The 23,574-nt window shown below is 32.5% G+C and overlaps 1 protein-coding gene across 1 annotated transcript; it reads right to left on the reverse strand.

Moving 5' to 3' along the window:
* Positions 1–7,362: 7,362 nt before the first annotated feature.
* LOC127727762 (nose resistant to fluoxetine protein 6-like) lies at positions 7,363–23,111 on the reverse strand. Its single transcript, XM_052234879.1, has 14 exons — positions 22,911–23,111; positions 22,450–22,525; positions 21,675–21,765; positions 20,746–20,939; positions 20,050–20,217; positions 18,937–19,033; positions 17,039–17,131; positions 16,083–16,251; positions 15,670–15,749; positions 14,644–14,751; positions 9,905–10,022; positions 9,274–9,460; positions 8,826–8,968; positions 7,363–7,780 (listed from the first exon to the last, which is right to left on the reverse strand). The coding sequence occupies exons 1-14, from the start codon at positions 23,109–23,111 to the stop codon at positions 7,655–7,657; spliced, it is 1,851 nt and encodes a 616-aa protein (XP_052090839.1). The 3' UTR covers positions 7,363–7,654.
* Positions 23,112–23,574: the final 463 nt, after the last annotated feature.

Below are 23,574 nucleotides of genomic sequence, written 5' to 3' on the forward strand. Positions count from 1 at the left end.
GTTTTTTTTCATACCGTCTGTCGGAAAGAGGGGATGGTCTCTTTTTAAAAGGGTCTAAATTTTAAAAATTTGTTTCAGAGAGGATATTTTATCTTACTTGCTACTGTTGCTACATGATTTCGTCTACCTATAACTTGATGTTGTTATCACATATTTGCCGTCCCTTGTCGAAACGTTGGTGCGATCTAGATCTTGTCATATGATTAAACGATATGGATTAAACCCTAACTATTGTTGAAAGACATGTAGATGATTTTTGGTCAGCATTATTTATGTATTTGCTCTCTTCATATCTCCTTGAGCTCACAATTAAAGGAAAATTTATCACCCGCCATATTGTCGCCACCACGTTGTTGAAGGTCCTTTAGTACATTAGTGGTATATACCCAAATCAACCCCTCTAACATGTTTCTTTTATTCAGTCCTTCAGGGGCATAATCATCTTCTATTCATGTCACCATTTATTAAGTTTGAAACTTCATTAAAAGTTAAAGTAAAATTGTATTTATGTCAATAAAACAATGACTATGTTGCAAACACATCACAGTTTAATTTTCTATCGTCGTTTCTTTCTTTTCTTCTAAAAGAGCATTCTCTAGTCCCATAATTTGCGAATCAAATGATACACTTGTCACAAACGCTATCATCAGTAGATGATACTAAAACTTTCATTCGCCATCAAAGGTCTCGATGCCATTAACTTGGGCAATATCTTTCATCCTTAATCAGTTCAATCGAAAATACCTCCCTATTTTAAAGGTCAGTCTGTACCTATCATTTCTTATACCTATACCAAACCAATTGCAACTAAAATTTTCAATTACAAACACGTGTTACAGGATCTCAATATTGACGACTTCAAATCTGAACCTTCTGATTACACCTGTGGTAGTTACCCATTCATATAATCCGGCTGGCCATGTTATTACTGGTGACCTAACCATTGTCAATAACACTTCTCTGCGAAATGTGTTATCTAAAGACCCGAAATATCGTGAGCCTAAATCCATCAGCTGGAAACACAACTTCAAAATACTGACGGATTCAGTCGAGTATTATGTCAGGCAATGGATTCAACGCGAGAAAAAAGACGTATATATACTTTTCCGAATGGATTAAGGCTGTGAGATCGTTGATATAAATCAGAATTAAAAAAACTGAATGGGTCTATGAATACATATTCTACTTCAATCATTAAAGACCCAACTGTTGCATAACACCTGTCCTACCTCCATGACCAACATGTTGTTGTCCCTGCAGATAAAGCCCCAAACAACATCGTTTTTGTGTGTAAATCACATTATATAAACTGCTTGATAAATGAATTAGGTATTGACAATTCACTTGGAAACTCAACGTATCCCTTTAACGACACTTACCAAGGAGGAATTCCTGGATATTCATACAAAGGAGATCACTTCTAACCTCTCATTAAATGTGTCAGAATAATCTGTCATAGAACTGTTCTAAACTGTCCTAGAACAGTTCTACCTAGGACAGTTCTACCCTAGAACTGTTCTAAATAGAACTGTCAGAATCAGTTCTAGGTAGAACTGACCAAATCAGTTCTAGGGTAGAACTGTCTAAAACTGTTCTAGGCAGAACTGTCTAAATCAGTTCTAGTCGTAGAACTGTCAGCAGAACTGACCAAATCTGTTTTAACCGTAGAACTGTCAGCAGAACTGACTAAATACGTTCTAACCGTAGAACTGTCAGCAGAACTGTCTAAAACTGTTCTAGCCGTAGAACTTACCAAACCTGTCAGGATTGTAGAACAGTTCTGAATGACGTCACTGCAATTTTTTAATATATATTATATTCTTTTGACTTATTTATATTTAGGACAAAGAGTTCTCTAAAAACTGTTCTATGGATAGAACTGACTAAATCAATTCTAGCCGTAGAACTGACCAAATCAGTTCTAATCGTAGAACTGTTCTAGCCGTAGAACTGTTCTAGTCGTAGAACTGACCAAAGATTTGGTCAGTTCTAGGTAGAACTGTCTAAAACTGTTCTAGGGTAGAACTGTCAGGATCAGTTCTAGATAGAACTGTATAAATCAGTTCTAGATAGAACTGTATAAATCAGTTCTAGGTAGAACTGACCAAATCAGTTCTAGGTTAGAACTGTTCTAGCTAGAACTGTCTAAAAGGTGTCAGAATGACAGTTCTACATACTGTCCTAGAACAGTTCTCCTGACAGATTCTGACAGATTTGATGAGAGGTTAGAAGTGATCTCCACTGTAGGTCTGTTCTATGTTCCTTTGGAATTTTAAGCATAGATAAAGAACTGTATCTTCCTTCACTGCATTGGATACCTAAATTACATAAGTGTCATAACAAACTATGTTATATTGCTGGGTCTTCCAAGTGCTCCACGAAACCTCTTTTTAAATTTTTAACATCAATTTTATCAGCAACCAAAGCCGGGCTTCACAGCTATTGCGAAACTACCTATTCTAGATGTGGCCTGAATCAGATGTGGATACTAAAAAATTACAAAGATCTTTTAGAGTACATAAAATCTAAGAATCTCTATTCTTGTAAAAGTATTAAAACATTCGACTTTCTACACTTTCGAATTCCTTGGAGTTCAGTATTTTTGTTATTTTACTTTTTACACAAGTATTCCCAATTCAAAACTAAAAGACAAATTGAAAGAGTTGGTCCTGCTTTGTAACATAAAAAAGAATGGCCTACGTAGATACAAGTTTCTTGTCTTAGGGAGGGTTAAATCGTACTTTGTAAAAAATCACTCTGATTCAAACAAAAAAATCTTACAATATCAAGATGCTTAATTTCTTGATTGACAACATATTTGTTACGTTTGGAGGACGTGTTTACAACAAACAATCAGCACTCCCATGGGAACCAACTGTCTTCTTGCCGACTTGTTCCTTTATTCATATGAGGTTGACTTCATACAGGAACTTTTAGGAAGATAAGATTATTTTGATTAATAATGCTTTAGATAGTTTAAACTTTTGCCTATTTCAGCTAAATAATTTTATATTTGAAAATTTCGCGAAAATCGCAATCCTTGTACAAATACATTCATGACGTCAATAAAGAATACAGGTTCGCGGAATATCAGTGGGAAATCTATTGACAAACTGTTACCTCCCCTGTAAACACTGAAAACTAAATATTTTCATTGTTTGTCTCATTTTAGCAAGGACGCTGTCAATTATGAATTCACTGGAAAACGTTCTGTTAAATAGTAAAAATAGAAATAAGTTGAAATGAAAACAAAACTTCCATTTAAAATTATCATTTCCCTCCTTAAATAGCAAACGACGAGTACAGCAGGCTATAGGAGCTTGATGTAAAATTGGTTTAAAATGTTGCTATGCGAATAAATTTCTGGAGTACCAACTTCAATTTATTTTTCTACTAGCTGTATATCTCTCTGGAACATGTTCATTATCCGTATATAAATGCAGCTAGATCAGAGCAGTTCAGGGAAAACAATCCAAAGGAATCGATTGATATGCAACCAAGATTAATACTTTTGAAATTAAGTTACTAAGCAAATTCAAACGGACCTTATCCCGATTTAAAAATTGAATGTGAATAGATCGAGAAGAACGCTAATAAATGTACAAAAATCGAGACGACCTTTTCTGAAAATTGTATAAAAAATAGGACATACTTTATAAAAATATTGATCTTTAATTTCTGAACCTGCACAGACAGACTTTTGGATTGTTATATTCACGAAAAGACAATATTTCTATATTGAATGTTCACGTGGCAGACCGGTTTACTCGAAAGCTTAGGTATGAAAAATAAGTATATTTTGGGAAACTGTAACATGCTAATGTATCTGTGGAACACTCCGAAAATTGGTGACCCGACAGATCTTTACATTTTGTATGTACATGATTTTTTTCCAAATTTTGTTATCAATATTTAGCAAAGATTAACATTTTTCAGATTTCAGTTTCACAAGCTTCTAATGCAATTATCTCGATAAATACTGAACATAAAAAGTGTATTTGCATGTATATTTCTAATAACATAGTTCAACAAATAATTTCTTTAAAATGTAGTTGTTGTCTAGAAACAACTTTTGATCAGTATCGTCAACGGCATTGTTTTATTTTTGATTTTCTCGACTTTTTCATAAGAAGAGTGAATTTTTTATTGTTCTCGATTACTAGATTTCCAATTGATATGCATGTCTTCCGCTTCAAAGCTTCGCTTTCTATCTGTTTCTAAGCCTTGTTCAATTATGTTATACTGCAACTGAGTTAGTCCAATTGCATTGCCGTATTTACATTTGTGATATATAGTCACTGACCGTATATGGTCTTGTTTATGATGTTGACGACGCCTTTCCGTAGAGTTTATTTTAAAGTCAATAAAGAATACAGGTTCGTGGAATTTTTCAAATTCATTCTATACATGTAATACTTGGACATAACCACTTATTCATGTTGTACGCAGATCATCTTTTCAAGTACAAAAATAAAGGCAACAGTAGTATACCGGTGTTCAAAAGTTATAAATCGATTTAGAGAAAACAAATCCGGGTTACAAATCAAAATCGAGGGAACACATCAACTATAAGAGGAAAACAAATGAACAACAGGAACACCGAAGTGCAACAAAAACAAACGCCAACACACATAGAAACGAACTATTTGATTACAACTGCCATATTCCTGACTTAGTACAGGACATTTTAAGAAAAAAATGGTGGGTTGAACCTGGTTTCATGGCATGTCAAACCTCCCGCTTCATGACAATGTTAAAAAATATCGCTAAAACACTACGTGACAGAAATACAGCACAAACACACACAAGAACATTCATAACAGAGAAACGCACAAACAAATAATATAATAGTCGACACAACATACAAACCACAGAACAACAACGAACATATTCTCCATCAACGAAAAACACCACAGGATATCAAAAATCGTGACGCGCTTACGTAACTAACATGCAATCTGGAACTTTATACAATTATTTTCACAGTATTGGTCCAAACAATTTTCATGACAATAATGGTATTGAAAGGCAATTTATAATTATTTTGACTACAAACGATAAGACATAACAGATTAACCAACCTAAACCATAACAGAAACAACAAAATAAACCTGTGATTGCTTGTTAGCATGTTATTTTAGAAAGGGGGTACTAGGGTTTATATTAATATAAATGTTTAACTTATGTAAGTTTTAAGACTAGAAATCCTTGAAACAAATATTTAACCATACATGCATTAAGAGTAAAAACTTTACTGATATACAATATTTTTTATAAATACTATACACGTAGTTGTAATTGAAATAAATACGGAGATGTAGTATGATTGCTAATGAAACCATAATCCAACTGAGTCCAAATGAAGCGGATTTTAACAACTAAACGGTCTTCGACAATGAAAAAAAACCTCAACCCGTATAGTCATCTATAAAAACCACGTCATGACTAAATGTGAAAAAATCCAATCTAAAAATCCAACGGCCTGATGTATGACAAACGAATAACAAATATGACAGACAGCGCCCAATGACAACCACTGAATTACAGGTTCCTGACCTTAGACAGACACATATAGAATATGACAGTGTTTAGCATGTTTGTGGGGGCTAAACCCACCCATAACCTGGATTAGTGGTGTAACAGTACAAAATAAGAACAAACTGTAAAAATCAGTTGGAAATGGCTAGACTCATCCGATTGATACGATCTACAAAAGACAACTAATATATTTACAAAAGACAAAATGTACCGATGTAAGAGTAATTTCAACTAGTTCAAAGCAAATAACAATAAATGAATAATTCACGTTCTCCCAGACTACATTAACCATATATTGTTAGAACTGAAAATATAATTATGGATTAACTGTTTGCACACATACAGCTAAATTAATCCTAATGAGGTTTTTTTTAGTTTTTTTACTTACATATAAACCGATCATAAGATCATTGGGAGAACTGTATTCACTTTCTTTATGAAAGGAAATGTAGTTGCAGACATAAAATCTATCTCGGATCGCATATGATATGTTCGATTTTGAAAATGATAGCTGAAAGAAGAACGGTGTTGGTACAAATGTTTCAACGGCTTATCGAACGAAATACCATACATGCATTTATACTATATTTTTAATATGGTACGAAATGGTAAACATGCAATTGACCAATATGGTACCAGACTATGTATGGTACGAAATAGTCTTTGTTTACGGCACTAATTTAAGGCATGAATTGGTAAATATTTGGTATGAAATGGCAATGGAATGAACAAATTATGGCATGAAATGACTGGTATTGCTTCTAAAACTAGATATACATCGCGACAAGTGTCTCGACAAGACAAATATAGTGTTCGAGGTCGTCACTGTTGCTGCATGTCTATTGATAATTTGATGTGGGTGTAACATATTTAGTTTTCCTTTACATACAATTGGTGCTATATTGATGCTGTCATACAATTAAGATCGTAACTTTTGTTGAAAATCGAAGATTGAACTAAAAAAATATTTCATTCCAGTATTCATCATTACTTCAGAAAAAAATGTAAGGTACTTTGTATTGTAGTCGGCTGTCAACTCATCTGACAATCATGTCACTAAAGGACTGTCGTTATGCATAACAGTGATCAAATTGACAACACGTATAATTCGTGTTTTGTCATAACAAACCTAACAATGGTTATTAGTCTTCTTCTCTCTTTTGTAATGTTGCAAAGTATATCAAGCTTTAAAAAAAACCGGCACTTTCAGAATTGCTTTCACCTCGTAAAAAGGGGACGGATCTCCTTTCGAATGAATGTTCCAACATAGAAAAATTAATTATCACTCAATCAGTTTAAAAAAAAAGTTTTTTGAGGAAAAGACAATCAGTAAATCCAAAATTTTCTGTAATTAAATTACGACAAAATAAAAAGATAATAAACTGAAACAACAATGGTTCTAATAAGATTTTAATGAAAACAGTTTTAATTAGATTCAAAAAATATTTACCGATGTTCAAATATCATAAATCAATTCAGAACATGTTGTTTTTTCCAAGTAACTAATAAAACCTTAGGGAACTGTATCAACTCAAAATGAGCGAGACCATGCGTGTTGACAGGTTACACATTCAGTCATACTGTCACAGTAAATCCCACAATCGGTAATTTTATTGTAGATCAGAAGATACATCTGAAATCGGAGATCTAAGAGAGCGAAATCATGTCACTACTGAGTTGAGTCAAAGAAATATTGTATCGGTTAACCAACGTAAAATGTATGCAGTGTCAAATTCAGTCGTTCTTCCTCATATAAAACCTGTAACAACACTTTGTCATGTGCACAAAGAGAAAACAAATAAACAACAAAGCACATTTATGTACTGAAACACTAAACTTTAATAACATTAAAACATCTCGATTTCTATTTTCATTTATAACGTTTGAAACTTCATTGAAGGTCAAAATTATAATTGGTGATACAATTTTACTTTACCCTAACATTAATATAATATTAATATTTCCATAAAATGTATACAATGTAATAATGACATGACTGTAACAGGGGAGGTATGTCCCATCAGATCTGCAGCAGTTACACCGACGAAATATTACATTTCGTCAATAAAACAATAAAACTGACTATCCTGATTACACATTTCATTTATATTGATTATCATCGTTTCTTTTCTTGTTTTTTAAAAATAACCTTCTCAAGTCCCATCATTGGCGATTCAAATGCTAAACTCGCTACAAATGCTATCATCATCGATATTACTAAATTTCCAAGGAATTGATATATCTACAAAAAGGGAAATAAAAAAGATTTATTTCTATTTACATATTTGGTCGAATTAAGAAATATATGTGTTACCATAAGCTGTTCAATTTGTCGTAGCCACAATCCCATTCAAATTTTTTTATCGTTTTCGTGAATTGTGATATTTTTTACTCAGTCTCGATTTGCATCGCATGAGATGCAAGAAAGAGTCTTATGCATTTGAAAAACGTGTGCAGATAAAAGTTCGTGTATGTTTTCTGAAGTGTTTTGATGTTCTTTGAATTGTATGATTCTGTATTTTCAATTTAATTGATCCAGATTTATCTTATTGACAATAAAATCTAAGAATGTTTTAAGCATTGAATATTTCCGGAGGAAAAAAATATATTGCAAGAGCTTGCGAATGAAAATGATAAATAAAAATTTAAAATGTTACAATTATCGAAATAGCTATATCAAATTAATGTAAATGTTACAATTGTCGAGTGACATTGCAAGATGCTTGGGGAAAATCTCAGAATATTTACGTGCTATTCACAAAAGTTTCTTAGAAAGACAATATATTTCATAACAAATGAAATATTGAAAATCAAGTCCACCACAAGATTATCTATCAGTTGTGTATGTACGTCCTGTAACGTTCAAAATGTGCAGAGGGCATATATTTATGTACTAACATACAACATGCATTCAAATGGAATGATCATAGACAAAAGAAACAGACAATCAGGGAAAGAAACGAAAATAGATATGCTCTGCTAGATAACCTTAAAGCGAGATGAAGAGAATAACAATCATTTAAAAAAGTATGACAAAAATATCGAACTCCAAGGTAAATTCAAAAAGGGAAATCCATTAAAACTGACAAAATAGATTGTTGAACTTTATCAACAAACGGATCGAATGGAAAACAACTGTCATATTCCTGACTCGGTACAGGCATTTTCCGAAAAGAAATGTGGGTTAAACCTAGATTTATAGCTAGATAAAAAGCCCTTAAAGTTAGTTTTTTACCTCAAAGAGTTTAAACCTTTTTGATAGAAACTATATAGTTTATAAAACTTACGACATCACTATCTGTTAGATGCATCAATCGTTGTTTGGTGAATTGGTTATAATAGATAACAATAGGATGTACCAGGTAAGTACAATAGGTTAATCGACTTAATGGTATAAAGCCTTTCCATGACAAAACTGTGTTTATATAACCTGTAATATTATATATGAATGGAAATATAGTACGACAATAAGGAACAAGTCTTTTGAAGGCATTTACATGTTCTAATCAGTGGAATAATTTTCATTTCAGACCAGATTTGTAGAGAGTTCAAAAGTTATCACCATGAAATTGTATTTGTAACTTCAATAATAAAATTTAAACAATGCAACTCTCCGTATATCATTCTGTCATTAATTGTATATATATATATATATATATATATGATGTGCGAGATAAGTTTTATATATTTTAAGAACAAAAGGACAAATATGTTTACAAATCAAAATTAATTTACCTCCATAACCGTTTGCACATGCGAATACAACCCAACATACACATGCTCCCCATAATGTTCTATGTACTGTGTTATACAGAGAGGATACCTCTTGAGATACATGGTTACCATTAAGATCGTCATATTGTCCATATAATACAATACATGCTACTACGGCTGCAACTAACCATCCAAAGAAAGCTGCTACCTAAAATACCGGAAAATAACAGTAGGACAATAAGAAGAGAAAAGTATAATATGCAAATGCGGAATGATTACCAATAAAACGATTATCTATGAAAAAAAAATAATGGACAAAGATGTGAGCTATAACAGGTCACTGAACGATTTTCAACAATGAGTATAACATACATCTAAAATCTGGTTGACACAATTTGTATCAAATAAAATGACAGGAGTACAGGGTTATTTATAATGAGACATGGGGTCTATGAAACATCAAACAGCAGATTAGTAATAATCAGACTTATATGGAAATAGTTGTCTTGATGGCTTAAAAGAACAAGTAAGTTGTATTTTCTCTTAAAAAGTATGTAGTTTAAGTATACATTAAAAAAACTAGTCAGTTTGCTACAATATTGTTACCTATGCATTTTGATAGAAATTTATATCTATTTTGAGAATTACTTACTTTAGACATTCGATGTTTGAAGTTAGTTCTATAAAGTAAATAACCAGTATACATTCCAACTAAAAACGGACCCATTCTGAAGTATGGGCGGACGTAAAGCTTCATGAAGTTAAGTCCTCTGCAAGCAACAAACAAATCAAGATATTAATATGATATTTCGATACGTCTCCAAGCCGAATTAAGCTTGTTCACAAATGTCTGTTACAGTGGTTTATTATATGTGATGATATGGATTATCGTCTAATGGGAAGAAGGTCAATTCTAAATGTGCACCCCTTTATAACCTTCAAAATACATGGATAACTTTTCGGTACAAATAAGAAAGAGATTTATGCAATTTAGTTATTATTGGAGTATGTACTGCTGGTAAATAGATTCACTTTAAGTTATTTGCACCCCTGTTTAACCCTAAAATGCAGATAATTCCCTATCCCTGTCCTATTGAAAACTTGGCAATCCTTCTCTCACAAAGCCTTAACCGATTGGTCTAAGGGACATCTGCCAAGTCATATCACAAAAAAATAAACATTTTTGTAAATTATTTTTTTCTTCGGGAATAACGCAATTTTACTGCTGTATTTTCACTTCTCTTTATTACAGTATAAATCATTTTAGGGTCTTATTAAAAGAACGAATTGGTCAGTAAAAATAGAATCATGTGCAAAACAGTGTAGCCGAGACCATTGATTGGCGCGCTAAAATATCCCATTGACTGGGTCAGATTAGGTGAACGTTCGTCTGTAACGCCCACAACTCACGACGTATTTATTATAAACATTTAAACTGTGGGGTTGCCAAAGGGTCTCAGTATATATACGAACTACAGTGCACAGTATACTATATGCATATTTTATTTGCGATCATAAAATGTACGAAGTCGTCCATTACTATGTAAATTGGGTCGATTAAAAAAAAGCTGAATATGTTTCTGTTGCCAAGGGTTTTTCACAAGTATAGTAGTTAGCAGAAAAGATCATCAAACTATACATTGTATACTGAACTACGGCCAAGCTTAGCGAAAGGTCGTGCAACATAATCAGTCAAACAAACTTTATAAGATTAACTCGTTAAGGAACGATCGTTTTCATTGGTCAATTCAAACCTTCGACCTCACACCTGCGAAAATAGAACACGCGTACTATAAAAATGAATGGACTGATCAGTATTCACGTAGCCGGTCAAGGTCGTTAAAAACTTAAAATCGTCGTATTCACGTACATGATTGTGTTCTTGATTATCCCATGGCAATTCTAGCTTTTATACATGTGCATGTAAAATTTTAAACTTTAATCTTAACAGTCACGTCGAAATATTTAATTCAACTGTCTCCTCTCAATTGGTTCTGGATTAAGGGAGCTACCATTTTATTTTGATTTGGGATGGGGGACTTGGATGAAACATTTTGTCCTGCATTTTTTTTAGTTGTTATCTCTGTCCTGTCTTTCTATTTTTCAGTCTGTTAGGTCCTGACTATATTTATTAGTTTATCCTGATTTTTTTACATAAATCGTCATCCTGCCTTTTTTTTGTCAAGTTGCTCACCCTGCCTTATCTTTTATTCAATGGACTTGATGAATTAACGTTGTACTTGAAATGAAACCGTACTTAACTACAAAAATAACCAAATTACATACTAAAGATATTGCTCGATTTTTATAGTAAATGGGTTTGTGTTATAAACTGTCATGTTCATTATTCATATTCTTTCATAAGTTTTAGGATAGTGTGATTTTTTTTCTGATTTAGTTTACTTGATTTTGAAAAAAAAATCCCGAAATTCTAAATAAATTCAGAACATGTAACCAGCCATGCTTTGTTTAGAGAAAAAATGGAGATGGCAAACCATGGCACAGTGGAAGGAAATGTACTTTATAAACTCCAACGATATACTTTCTTAATTTATAATTAACTGTTTTGCTATCCTCGGTTGAAAATTATATATTGTAAATATTTAAATAGTTGCATAGAAAACAATCAGTTTTAAACAGTGTGGTTATTCACTAAATGTATTGATAAAAGGTGACTCCATTTTTGTACATACTTTTACAGTAGTCATCCTTAATTTCTTAATATTTCGTTTATAAGTTTATCATACATGTATGATTTTGTATTTCATTTTAATACGCACGCATGCCACACGTTACTTTGGCGGATAGTTCAACAATGTTATGCAAAGCTCTATTCTTACGGTATGAAATTAAAGGATAAATTTTCAACCAATTAAAATCGAAAACAGTACATTTATAGTTCCTTATAAACTACGACATTTCTCACAAGTATTTATTTATTTTTTAGTTCCACACATGCAAAAATAAAATCTTCGCCGATGAAACATTTCAAACCTTTTTACACCAACATGCCTTCACTGAATTCATTTGAATTTCGTAGTGACCATGATAGTACATTGCATAGTACATCTATATTCACGTGCACACATGATACGATCTTTCGGGGACAATTTGCTCGTTTATGAGACGTCATTTCTGAATGACCAAACGCTTAGCTACTTTATTTTCGTTTTATAGCATGAAAACAATAAAAGAGGAATGTGCAACCCATCATAAATTTGAAATGGATCAGTATTATGAGATCCTTATTATAAGTAACTACGACATTGTCAGGATAATAACCTAGCGTCAATATGAAAGAAATTAAAGTGGTTCATACATTCATCCGTATAAAAGCGGCACATGTATTTTATTTTATCCTTATATTTTTCATAGTGCGGTACAAGTGCTGCATGCATAAAGAATATTACTTAACACAAATTATTAGTATAATATTTCGACCCCACTATTTGAAATTCACAAAATACTTATTTAATTATTTCAACCAAAAATCATTGTTTTTTTCGTTCGTAGTAACGTAGTACATTCCATTGTCGGTCACCTGTGTCAATTCACGTGCACACTACAATTGTTGTTGTATTTAAATCTTTCGACCAATCAAATGAGACGTTACAAGTTGTTTGTTTGTGATACGCCAGAATGTTATCAATGAATTATCAATCGCTAAACTTGACTGTACCTATTCAAAAACGTAAATGCAAATTTCACAAGGCTTGATCCAAATAGCCTTTTTACTGTCTAATAAATTGCAAGTACGAAAAAGACAGGAAAGAAGTATATTTTGTCTATATGTTTTGTGTAATATACCATGAGCCTTAACCATTTATTGTTGATGAGTTTGTGCTAATAAAAATTTGTAATTTGTAATTTGTAATTTGTGTTTGCACACTTTTTAAAGTTGATCATGCATTCGTTCTAAAATAAAATTTTGACCAGATAAAAGTTAAAAGATGACATAATTGGACAACCGCAATTGTTAAATCGCTTTGACGTCCGAAAAAAAGATAATAATCAACACATCCATTGTAACTTTTAAAGCCAGTTAAATCCTTTTTTGCTGAAAGAACGTCCGATATCATAAAAATTCATTATCAAAACATAACAAAAACACAAGTAAAGAACGTTTAAGTATTCAATATAAATCAAAACACAAAGGTTATTCCTGATTAGTTTTTCGGATTATTTTATTTAGGCGTTGAGACCCTTTGGTGACCCCACAGTTTAAATATCTATAATTAATACGTCGTGAGTTGTGGGCGTTACAGACGAATGTTCACCTAATCTGACCCAGTCAATGGGATATTTTAGCGCGCCAATCAATGGTCTCGGCTACACTGTTTTGCACATGATTCTAATGTCATTTAAGCATATATTTCAATCTATCTCTAATTTCAAATGACGGATCTATACGTTGTTTTGTACACATATAAATTTGAGACTTATTCAACGAATATACTTGTATACCAAATCACCTTAGTTCATATTGTATTTATCATAGAATCTAAAGTATAATAGACTTGCACTTTATGAGATGTGGTGATGTTCAGGTGAAAAAAAAGAAAACAAAAGATGAACAGAGCAAATACGGGTTTGTTTAAGTTTCGTTTGAAGGCTTTAAATAAGTCGACATAAGATTTCAAAAAGAACAAAAATAACTCTAAAAAATGAATAAAGAAACATTTGCCATGAACCATTAGATTTAGGTAAATAATTTGCATTTTTAATGTTTTTATTTGCTGAAATCTTCTTTTTTTTTATTAATCAATACAGGTACAGAAAAAAACTGTTTCTTAATACATTGTAGAGAGAGAGAGAGAGAGAGAGAGAGAGAGAGAGAGAGAGAGAGAGAGAGAGAGAGAAGTCTATAACAAGGACCAACCAGCAAATTTAATATGTACCGGATCGTCTAGAATAGACGATACTGCGCAGAAAAGGAAAAAATATAAAAGTCTAAAGATTTGCGCAACAGTACTAATAGAAGATGATGTTATAAAATCGTGTTGACAAATATTTCGGCTTAACAAATAGCCTGAATTACAGATTTACAGTATTGTAAAAATTATTGACACTGACGAAGGCTATTTGTTAAGCCGATATAACATCATCTTCGTATATTACCATCTTATATTTGTACTGTTGCGCAAATCTTTAGGTGGGTGTGTGTGATGTAGAATTTTGATCAGTATTTCGTTTTTCTATATAGTGCTTTGTGGATTGTTTTTTTGCTGAGGTTTTATCGGTTTCTTATTGGCTAGCTAATTTTGATAGTCACTTTGGTATCTTAGGTTCTTTTATTAACAAGTGCATATTATAATTGAATTTCAATAATTCTGAATTTACCAAAACTATTCTCATTCTATAAATGATTGTAAATGTAAAATAAAGACTTACCCGTCAAATATCGATAAAGGTATATTCCATTGTGTGGCCATTATACCAGTGGCAGTCCATGTACCCAATAGAAAAGCCAAAATTACGACTAAACCAGTAATATGGAAGCTGAAAAGTGAATAACGAAACTTATGAACTATAGTTTAATTCCAAAATTTAGAAAGCCCGAGATCATATTCAAATAATATGAGGAAGTGTGAAAATTCGATTGTTAAATATTTAAAAGAATGTTTTGTTGAACGTTTTTTTTACGTCTGGAAATGTATTAAAAGTCAAAAATCCTTTAACTGCATCGCTATCCGAACCAATTAAAACAAATTCGTAGAGAAATCCGCAGCATTATCGTCGTTCAGTCATGTTCTAGCTTTAAGCTAGAATTTATATATAGAAAGCAGTATGATGGTCCTTTGTAACGCACATTTTTCATCAAAATAGTCCTTAATGACAAATAAAAAGAATTCTGAAGGTCACAATTTACAATTTCAAATTATATACCGCTACATTGACAACAACACTTAAGTAAACTGCATCTTTTATTGTCGACATGTTTCGCCGATTAGATCGGCGTCATCAGGACAAAGTATACAAAATTAGAACCCCTGAAGTACAATTATTTATAATTTCAAATTATGTTATTACTATTCTGCATTTTGTTTGGACAAAAACAAAAACAGATTGGTTTAAATTTCAGACGTCCATATTATGTGTGCATCTCACCTCTGTTGTACTACTAATGACTGTTTTATGTTGTTGTAAATGTATTGCCTAGCAAGAATATCAGTTAAAAAAAATTGCTAACAAACACAAAACAATAATAACAAAATTGACTTTTATCATGATTATAGTAAATCACTTAAAAGTTCCTTAGAAGATTAGACAAATTAGAAATATTACAAATCAGTTAATAATAATTTAACACCTTTCAGTAAGGTCGAGTAAACAATGATTGCCAGTCATACCATAGTACAATAAATTGTACATTGTGACATTAACTGTACGAATCTTTATTAAAGTATAGATACTTACTAAAACAATGGTAGAATTATTAAGGGACTGATAACGAAGAACTGCATGTCATTAGCTAAATACCAAGCCCACCCGAAACACTGAAATAGAAATAAATATTTATTGATGCATTTATACTTTAATTCAAAACTCTGGTTTTAATTCAACTGAAAAGCGAGAGTTAAACGCGTCAAACTGAATAGAATAATTAGATTTTCATGAGTATTACAGTATTTGCAAGAGCGGCTCACTTGTTTCTTCATAGACCGACCTTCTGGTATAAAAGGCTTTTTTTTAAAAATGTAAACAAAATGCATTTCATGATCTTAATTACTTACTACACCTACATTAGAATGTACGAGAGCCGTCATAGGAATCTTTACCCAAAATATTCCTCGAACCTATCATAGCCCTATGCCCTTAAAAGTACATACCGATTTGTCTGGATCATCAACAAAATTGTTGATATACAACAGATTAAAATACCAGCCGTGTTTACAATAATTAGGCTCGACACCATTCTCAGGCCATACAGGACCACTTCCGATATATGGAAATAGTGCAAGATATACCATCAATACTAACATATAGGGTGGTGTCAGTCTGTAAAACAAAGCATACTTTAAATTACGATGCGCTGTGCATGTACACTATCAAAGCTAATTTTCATAAACATCATTGTGTAAGCTTCAGTTTATCTACAGTTTTATTGACAACTAGTGTTGTTTGTCTATCTTGTAAGTTTTTTTTAATGCTGCAGCAAAATATTCTTTAAACACATGTTTAATCAGTTACGCTTGAATGCTTGGAAAGATTTTAACGAAGGAAACAAAACAGAACACTATTTAAACAAAACAAAATGGCTTCTTAATAAATAAAGTTGAAAAACTATATATATCTCTGTTTTGAAACTCCTCGCACATGAAAATGTCTTTCCTTGGCATCTGCTCTGTTTCTGTCCCGCGTAAAATGTTAACAACATGATATAATCGTATTTACTTCCATTTATCAACATTCTTTTTCGTGAGTAAAAGGAGGTCAACGAAACAGAAATCCAAGGACACACAAAAAGCCAAAAGACAACTAGAGGTCAACATATGTATTCAGTGAGCAAATCAGCGCATTTTCACGATGATGATTTAAACTTCCAATAAAGAAGTTTTAAAAGTTAGCTGTTGCTTAGACTCGTCGTTAACTAAAGAGAACCTTACTTCCATGTTCCTCTATACCTTTTTGATAGGTTCTTGTCAAAAGTAATTAATGATTTTATTTCTGGTGTATGCGTTGACTCTTAGGAGTAAATGACCAATTCTTCATAAATATAATTTCATATTTTAAGTGTATTTCATGAAATGTTATTTTTTTATTGTAAAATATAACGCTGTTATACCTCCAAAATCGATGGAAATAAAACATTCCCCAGTTCATCTTTCCGTCATTTTTCTTCAACTCTTTCATTATCAAATATGTCAACAAAATTCCACTGAAAAATGCATAATATGAAATATTAAATAAGCTTTATAAAATAAGCTTTATCAGAAAATAAAACAAACAAATTACAACTATACTTTTGTACAATCCTAGTCTTCAGTTTTTTAAGTTATATTTGCACAGGGGTCATTTTTTGTTCTTTTCTAATAAAGTCTAAGAGACGGAATTATTTGGTATGATCGAAAATTGGGCAAATATCCATCAGTGAAAAAGAACGAAGATGTAAACAACTAAAAATGGTTACAGTACGGTCTTCAGCAATGAGCAAAACCAATAGTGCAAAGTAAGCGTTAAAAGGTCCATGCATACCAAATGTAAAACAATTCAAAATTCATCCATTCGACATCACTGATAATGGTATTATTAGTTTAATATATTTAATGTTTCGACATCGGAGTTGATTCATGACTGCTGCTCTACATTTTCATATTACAACAAAACTGATGCAATCTATATAGTGTCATTTTCTTTGTTTTTCTTTAGCACTGGGTCGATATATATTAGTCCCCGAGAGTATCATCAGCTCACTAGTTAGTGCGGGTCGATATATATTAGTCCCCGGTGCGGGTCGATATATATTAGTCCCCGAGAGTATCATCAGCTCAGTAGTTAGTGCGGGTCGATACATATTAGTCCCCCAGAGTATCATCAGCTCAGAAGTTAGTGCGGGTCGATATATATTGGCCCCCGAGAGTATCGTCAGCTCAGTAGTTAGTGCGGGTCGATATATATTAGTCCCCGAGAGTATCGTCAGCTCAGTAGTTAGTGCGGGTCGATATATATTAGTCCCCGAGAGTATCGTCAGCTCAGTAGTTAGTGCGGGTCGATATATATTAGTCCCCGAGAGTATCGTCAGTTCAGTAGTTAGTGCGGGTCGATATATATTAGTCCCCGAGTGTATCGTCAGCTCAGTAGTTAGTGCGGGTCGATATATATTAGTCCCCGAGAGTATCATCAGCTCAGTAGTTAGTGCGGGTCGATATATATTAGTCCCCGAGAGTATCATCAGTTCAGTAGTTAGTGCGGGTCGATATATATTAGTCCCCGAGAGTATCATCAGCTCAGTAGTTAGTGCTTCGATACTGGCATGATTTATTACATACATATAAATTATAAAGAAACTCATATAAATTATTAAGAAACTAGGGTTCCAACTCCCTCAGGCAAAGTTGACCTATGATGGATTTGGCTTTTTTTTTTGTCCCTTTTGGTCATATAGCTCTTCGCATGTTTCGGTTCTTGTACATTCATGTCTTCCGAATTTTTGGTTTTGAGCGATCCTAATGAATGTAAAAGAGAGGAGAAAGATACCAAAGGGACATTCAATCTCATAAGTCGAAAAATAAATAGACAACGCCATGGTTATAGTACAGCGCTTCGGACGCATAAAAATTATAAAGTATTATTTTAATTTTTTTTCAAGCGTCCTTATCTCTGCTTCTTATAACTCTTGTTTAATATAGTAATGAGCATCAAATACAACAAACTCGTTGCATTTTACTTTGGTCTAATATAGCTAGAGATAGGCGTACGTGTATATTGGACTTAATCGATTTGAAAAGTTTACTATAGAGCTTGTGTTTATGTAGTCTGTTTGCTGAATATTGACATTAAACAAAACTTTGAATAGTAGAGAATGTAACATAATAACCAGCATAGCAAACACTTTACCTTCCAATCAAAATCTATGAAGAAACATAAGGTAAATGACCAGATTGGCTTTTTTAAATAAAATGTATCAAAACGTTGATATCCACTTATAGTAGCAAATGTAACCATTTATTACTAATTTATTACCTGAGAGTGAAAAAGGTATCCACAGAGACGAAGGCATTAGCAATAGTCATGAAAGATATCCTGCTCAGCATGCGAGGAAGGAAAGTAAGCGCATTATCTAAAACAGATATATGAATATTTTTAAGTAAAAAATGAAATTACTCTATATGAATTTTATTTTATTCAAGATGATAAACAGGGAACATTGGAGAATTTAAATTTTCCACCTTTTGCAAAAAATGTCAAAAAAAAAAATCCGCGTTCCTGTGAAATATCTGATGTCTGTTTAGGACTTTTGGTTTTAACATTCACAGACTGTTTGTATTTTTGGCATGGTTTTCCAGAATATTGGTCACCGTCGTCCCTAATTTGGGTATTGGAGAATATTCATAGTACATCTCAGCAATTTATGGAGCAGTAAACTGGAATTTTTAATTTCTGACGTATATTACTGTAGGTGTGACCAATTCATTGGTTGGTACCGGTTAACAATGTACTGGGTGTCTCCCTGTGATGAATATCTCAAAACAAATTTTAGTGTAAGAAAATTCGATATTTATGTCTTGATACTGTAATGAAATATAGATTTTTTTCTTCTTTCAATACTTAATCCTTAATTAGACAGTGTAGGCTGTTGTTTGTCTTTTTTGCTTTTTCTTTTTGTCTTTTTTTGTTATAGTGTAATCTGATTTATTTTTACTTGTCGTTTTTTATCCTTAGGATCTTCAATCTTTTTTACAACCTCAAAGATCATTAATGCCTTTTATGAATTATAAATTGTATTTTCAACCTTATTCCAGGATTTAAGAACTCCTCCACAACTGCCAAGATGAGAATCCCCAAAACGGGTTGGTATCTTGTAATATATTATACAAATTTAGAAGATGTGGTATGACTGCCAAAAAGACAACTATCCACCATAGACCAAAGGCAAAGGCAAGGATGTGACCAACTTATTTCCCAGTACTTAGGATGATTGTGTCATTGTCTGACGTAAATCCCCCAAAAAATCACTTCTTTGCCAATAGCTGAAATTTTACCCAACTGAAGCCTTTTTTTTCTAATCCTTGATTTAATTATCTGATAACGGATTGTAATTGCACATCTTTTTAAAAAATTGTGTCATAAACTTACCATCTAACGAAAGCCCGAAAATGTAGCTGTGACCAAGAATAACCCATGACATTGACAGAAATCGTATACCATTTATCGCTGTCAATGATCCAGCACTTTGATTGGTATTCAGAATTTTAGCTCCGTTCGTGTATATGGAAAATGCTAATAAAATCTTCCCGGAAATACCTGCAAAAAAATAAAAAGGTGTCAAACCTATAATCGAAATGATGGTCGAAAATTGATGATCTAAAAGAATTCAATTAAAAGTAGTTTAATCTATGTAAAAATATGAAATATATCAAATAATAGTCTATTTCAAACCGATATCCTTTGTACCACCATTTTGTACTTGAATTTTAAATTTTGTAATTTTGCCACGGTAAACAGTATAGAAATTGATTCGGTTTCATTTATTTTCTTCAAATAAACAAAATAATGATCTTATCTAAATTCTACTGATACTCCGAGCTTGTTATTGGTCAATTCTGTGATAGGCAAACTGTGTGAGGCCAATTCTGGTAAGTCAACACCTTGAATTGTCTTTATATTTTCATAAAATGGGATTTCACCTCAGTTTTGGAGATTTTAAGTGTATCTACTGCAATGAATCCATATGCTATTACAAGTTTGATATCAAGATACATTAACTTACGTGTCACATGATGTCGGTTCAGTAAAGTTAACGTATCTTTCTGAATTTTTTTTCAAACTAACCTGGATCAGACGTTTCTTCTACAATAATCTGTTTATTCTGTCCTATCAGTGGAGCTTTTTCAGTGGCTTCGACAACCAAATCACCATTGAGTTCAGAAAGCATCGCTTGTCTTCGCCACTTCGGTAGCTGAATTATTATAACATCGTAAAGTGTTCCAGCAACCATTATCAAAATAAAACAGGCTATGACTGCACTGAAAATAGTTTTGTTTAAAAATGATATACTTATCAGACATTTCATAAAAAGCAGGCCAAATGTTGAAATAATTTCATAAAGCATATTAAAATATGACAAGATAACAGTAATATGTATTGAATTCTTATGAATATGTTTTAACAAATTACTGATAAGGCAAAACACTTATATATCATTGAAAAAGAAGTCAATGTTTAAAGTTAAAAATAGAGGTAAAAAGAAGTTTGAAGTAGGTATTCGGAGACAAAAAATAAAAACTTTTATTAGTTGCTATTGGCTTGGAACTAGCTCTCAGTAACTTCGAGTACTAACAGATCGGTTATATGTGTCGTTAGTATTTTTGTTGGTTAATTTTATAGTTTGTTCTTATCTTGTTTAGTTATACCACTGTCCTAGGTTAGGGAAAGGTTGGGCGCCCACAAACATGTTTAACCCCGCCAGCTACATTATCTATGTGCATATGTGTAATTCCGTAGTTGTCGTGTGTTACTGTTTATCATAGTTTTGCACATAAGTCAGGCCGTTGGTTTTCTTATTTCAATTGTTTTACACTTGTGTCAATTTTTCTAACTTTGGGACGATTTCGAGCTGGTCATTTTGTATTATTGAAGAGCGTGTGCTTTAAATGTCTTTAGATTAATATGTTGTTGTTTTGTTTGTAGGGATCTTTGGAAAGGGTGTGGTTTATTAATGAACGCAACTTTGTATTCCTATTTCATTGTTTCGTACTTACAGCACAATTATTGCTCTGGTATCATATGGTTTATTTGGATGTTTACAACTGACAACTGCTTCTGTAGAACTGTTGGATACAAAACTTATAACTGAAAGTGTAAATATCAAAATGGTTTCACAAAGTAGTTAAATCTAACTCAACTATTCTTTCTGCTAACAGGCATCATCGTTAGAAATAGACTGTCTATGGAGTATTGTCGTTGGAGTATAGACTGTCTTTCGAGTATAGACTGTCTTTGGAGTATAGACTGTCATTAGAGTATTGGCTGTCTTTGGGAGTATTGACTGTCTTTGAAGTATTGGCTGTCTGTGGGAGTATTGGCTGCCTTTGGAGTATTTGCTGTCTTTGGAGTACAGACTGTCTTTGAAGTATTGGTTGTCTTTGGGAGTATTGACGAGGACATTTATAATGTCATCGCCTAAGCATCGGACATTAGTTATGTTTATATCAAATACTGCTGATCCTTGGGCTTTCTTTATAACACAATATGCGTTCTGTATATAACTATTATGTAATTATTTTATTCTAGTTTTTCTTATCAAACAATATCCGAATCTATGCACATATGCATGTATATCATGCTACTTCAATTCATCACAACGATCATTAATATAATTGTTTTACCAATTTATTATTTATTTATTTTATCTATTCATATATTCTATTTTGGTGAAATATTTCTCGTCAAATCTTACATTTTAATAGTAAATTTTCAGTTGATGGTTGTTCCATAAACACATGTCAGTAATTCATGTATGTATTTTTCACCTACCTGAATTGATTAAATTATTGGCATCAGTATCTGTACAGCTATCAGGTAAACACAATCCAACGCTAACTGAAGGAACCTGAAAGTTGAACAAAAAATTATATAAACATTTGGTATACGGGGTTCGTGTTACTCAGTCTTTGGTTTTCTATGTTGTGTTTTGTATACTGTTGTTTGTCTTTTGGTCGTTTTTCGTTTTTTGCCATAGCATTGTCGGTTTGTTTTCGACTTATGAGTTTGATTTTCCCTTTGGTATCTTTCGCTTTCCTTTTGTTTTAATATGACAAAAAAAGAATTCAACACACTCAACAGTTTTATCAGCTGCAGTAACATCTTTTGTACTTACAGCAGAAAACATGGTTGGTTGAATTCCTTTTAATGGTAGACTGGCTATACAGTGCTTACAGGAAAAAACAAGTTTGGGTTAATTCCCTTTAACGGTAGACTTGCCATACAGTACTTACAGGAGAAAACATGGTTGGTTGAATTCCTTTTAATGGAAGACTGGCTATACAGTACTGTCCACTGATACTGTATGATGTTGTGTTGATACTAACAGCAGCAGCTTGGACTGAGAGACATTCATCATAATCCCCAAGCCATATAAGTCCTCCTCCGAGTATATCGGCAGGCGGTTTCCCAGCAGCATCAATCACTGTAAACATAGGCAAATAATGAGTAGTGCTTCTTCAATATATTGCATAACCAAACGGGAGAATATGCAATTCCTGCCTGAGGCTGTTATTATTATTTGAGACATTAAATAAACACACAAATACAAAATAACTTTCTAACGACTTAGGTATAAAGTAGAATTCACATTTACCCTTTTAATGTTGAAATCACTTTTTAATTCAGTTTTAAAAAATAGTCTTGGAGTGAATTGTTTACTGTGTTAACTTTTACTACGACTATATAACACTTACAGGTCAGGCAAGATATAACTAAATACTTACATATAGACGTGGTCATACCATTTGTTATAATTTTGGTCTTAAATCTCTTGTATTTAAGTTATTAATTCCAGCTATTGATAAGTGACTTTGAAGCTCTTTCAAAAATCGTAAGCACCCCTGATAAACTTTCAAGTCTTCAAATATTTAGTAAGCTTGCTTACAAATTGTCCCT

This window comes from Mytilus californianus, unplaced genomic scaffold, assembly GCF_021869535.1.
Source record: "Mytilus californianus isolate M0D057914Y unplaced genomic scaffold, xbMytCali1.0.p SCAF_2, whole genome shotgun sequence".
In the NCBI taxonomy this organism is placed as follows: Eukaryota; Metazoa; Mollusca; class Bivalvia; order Mytilida; family Mytilidae; genus Mytilus; species Mytilus californianus.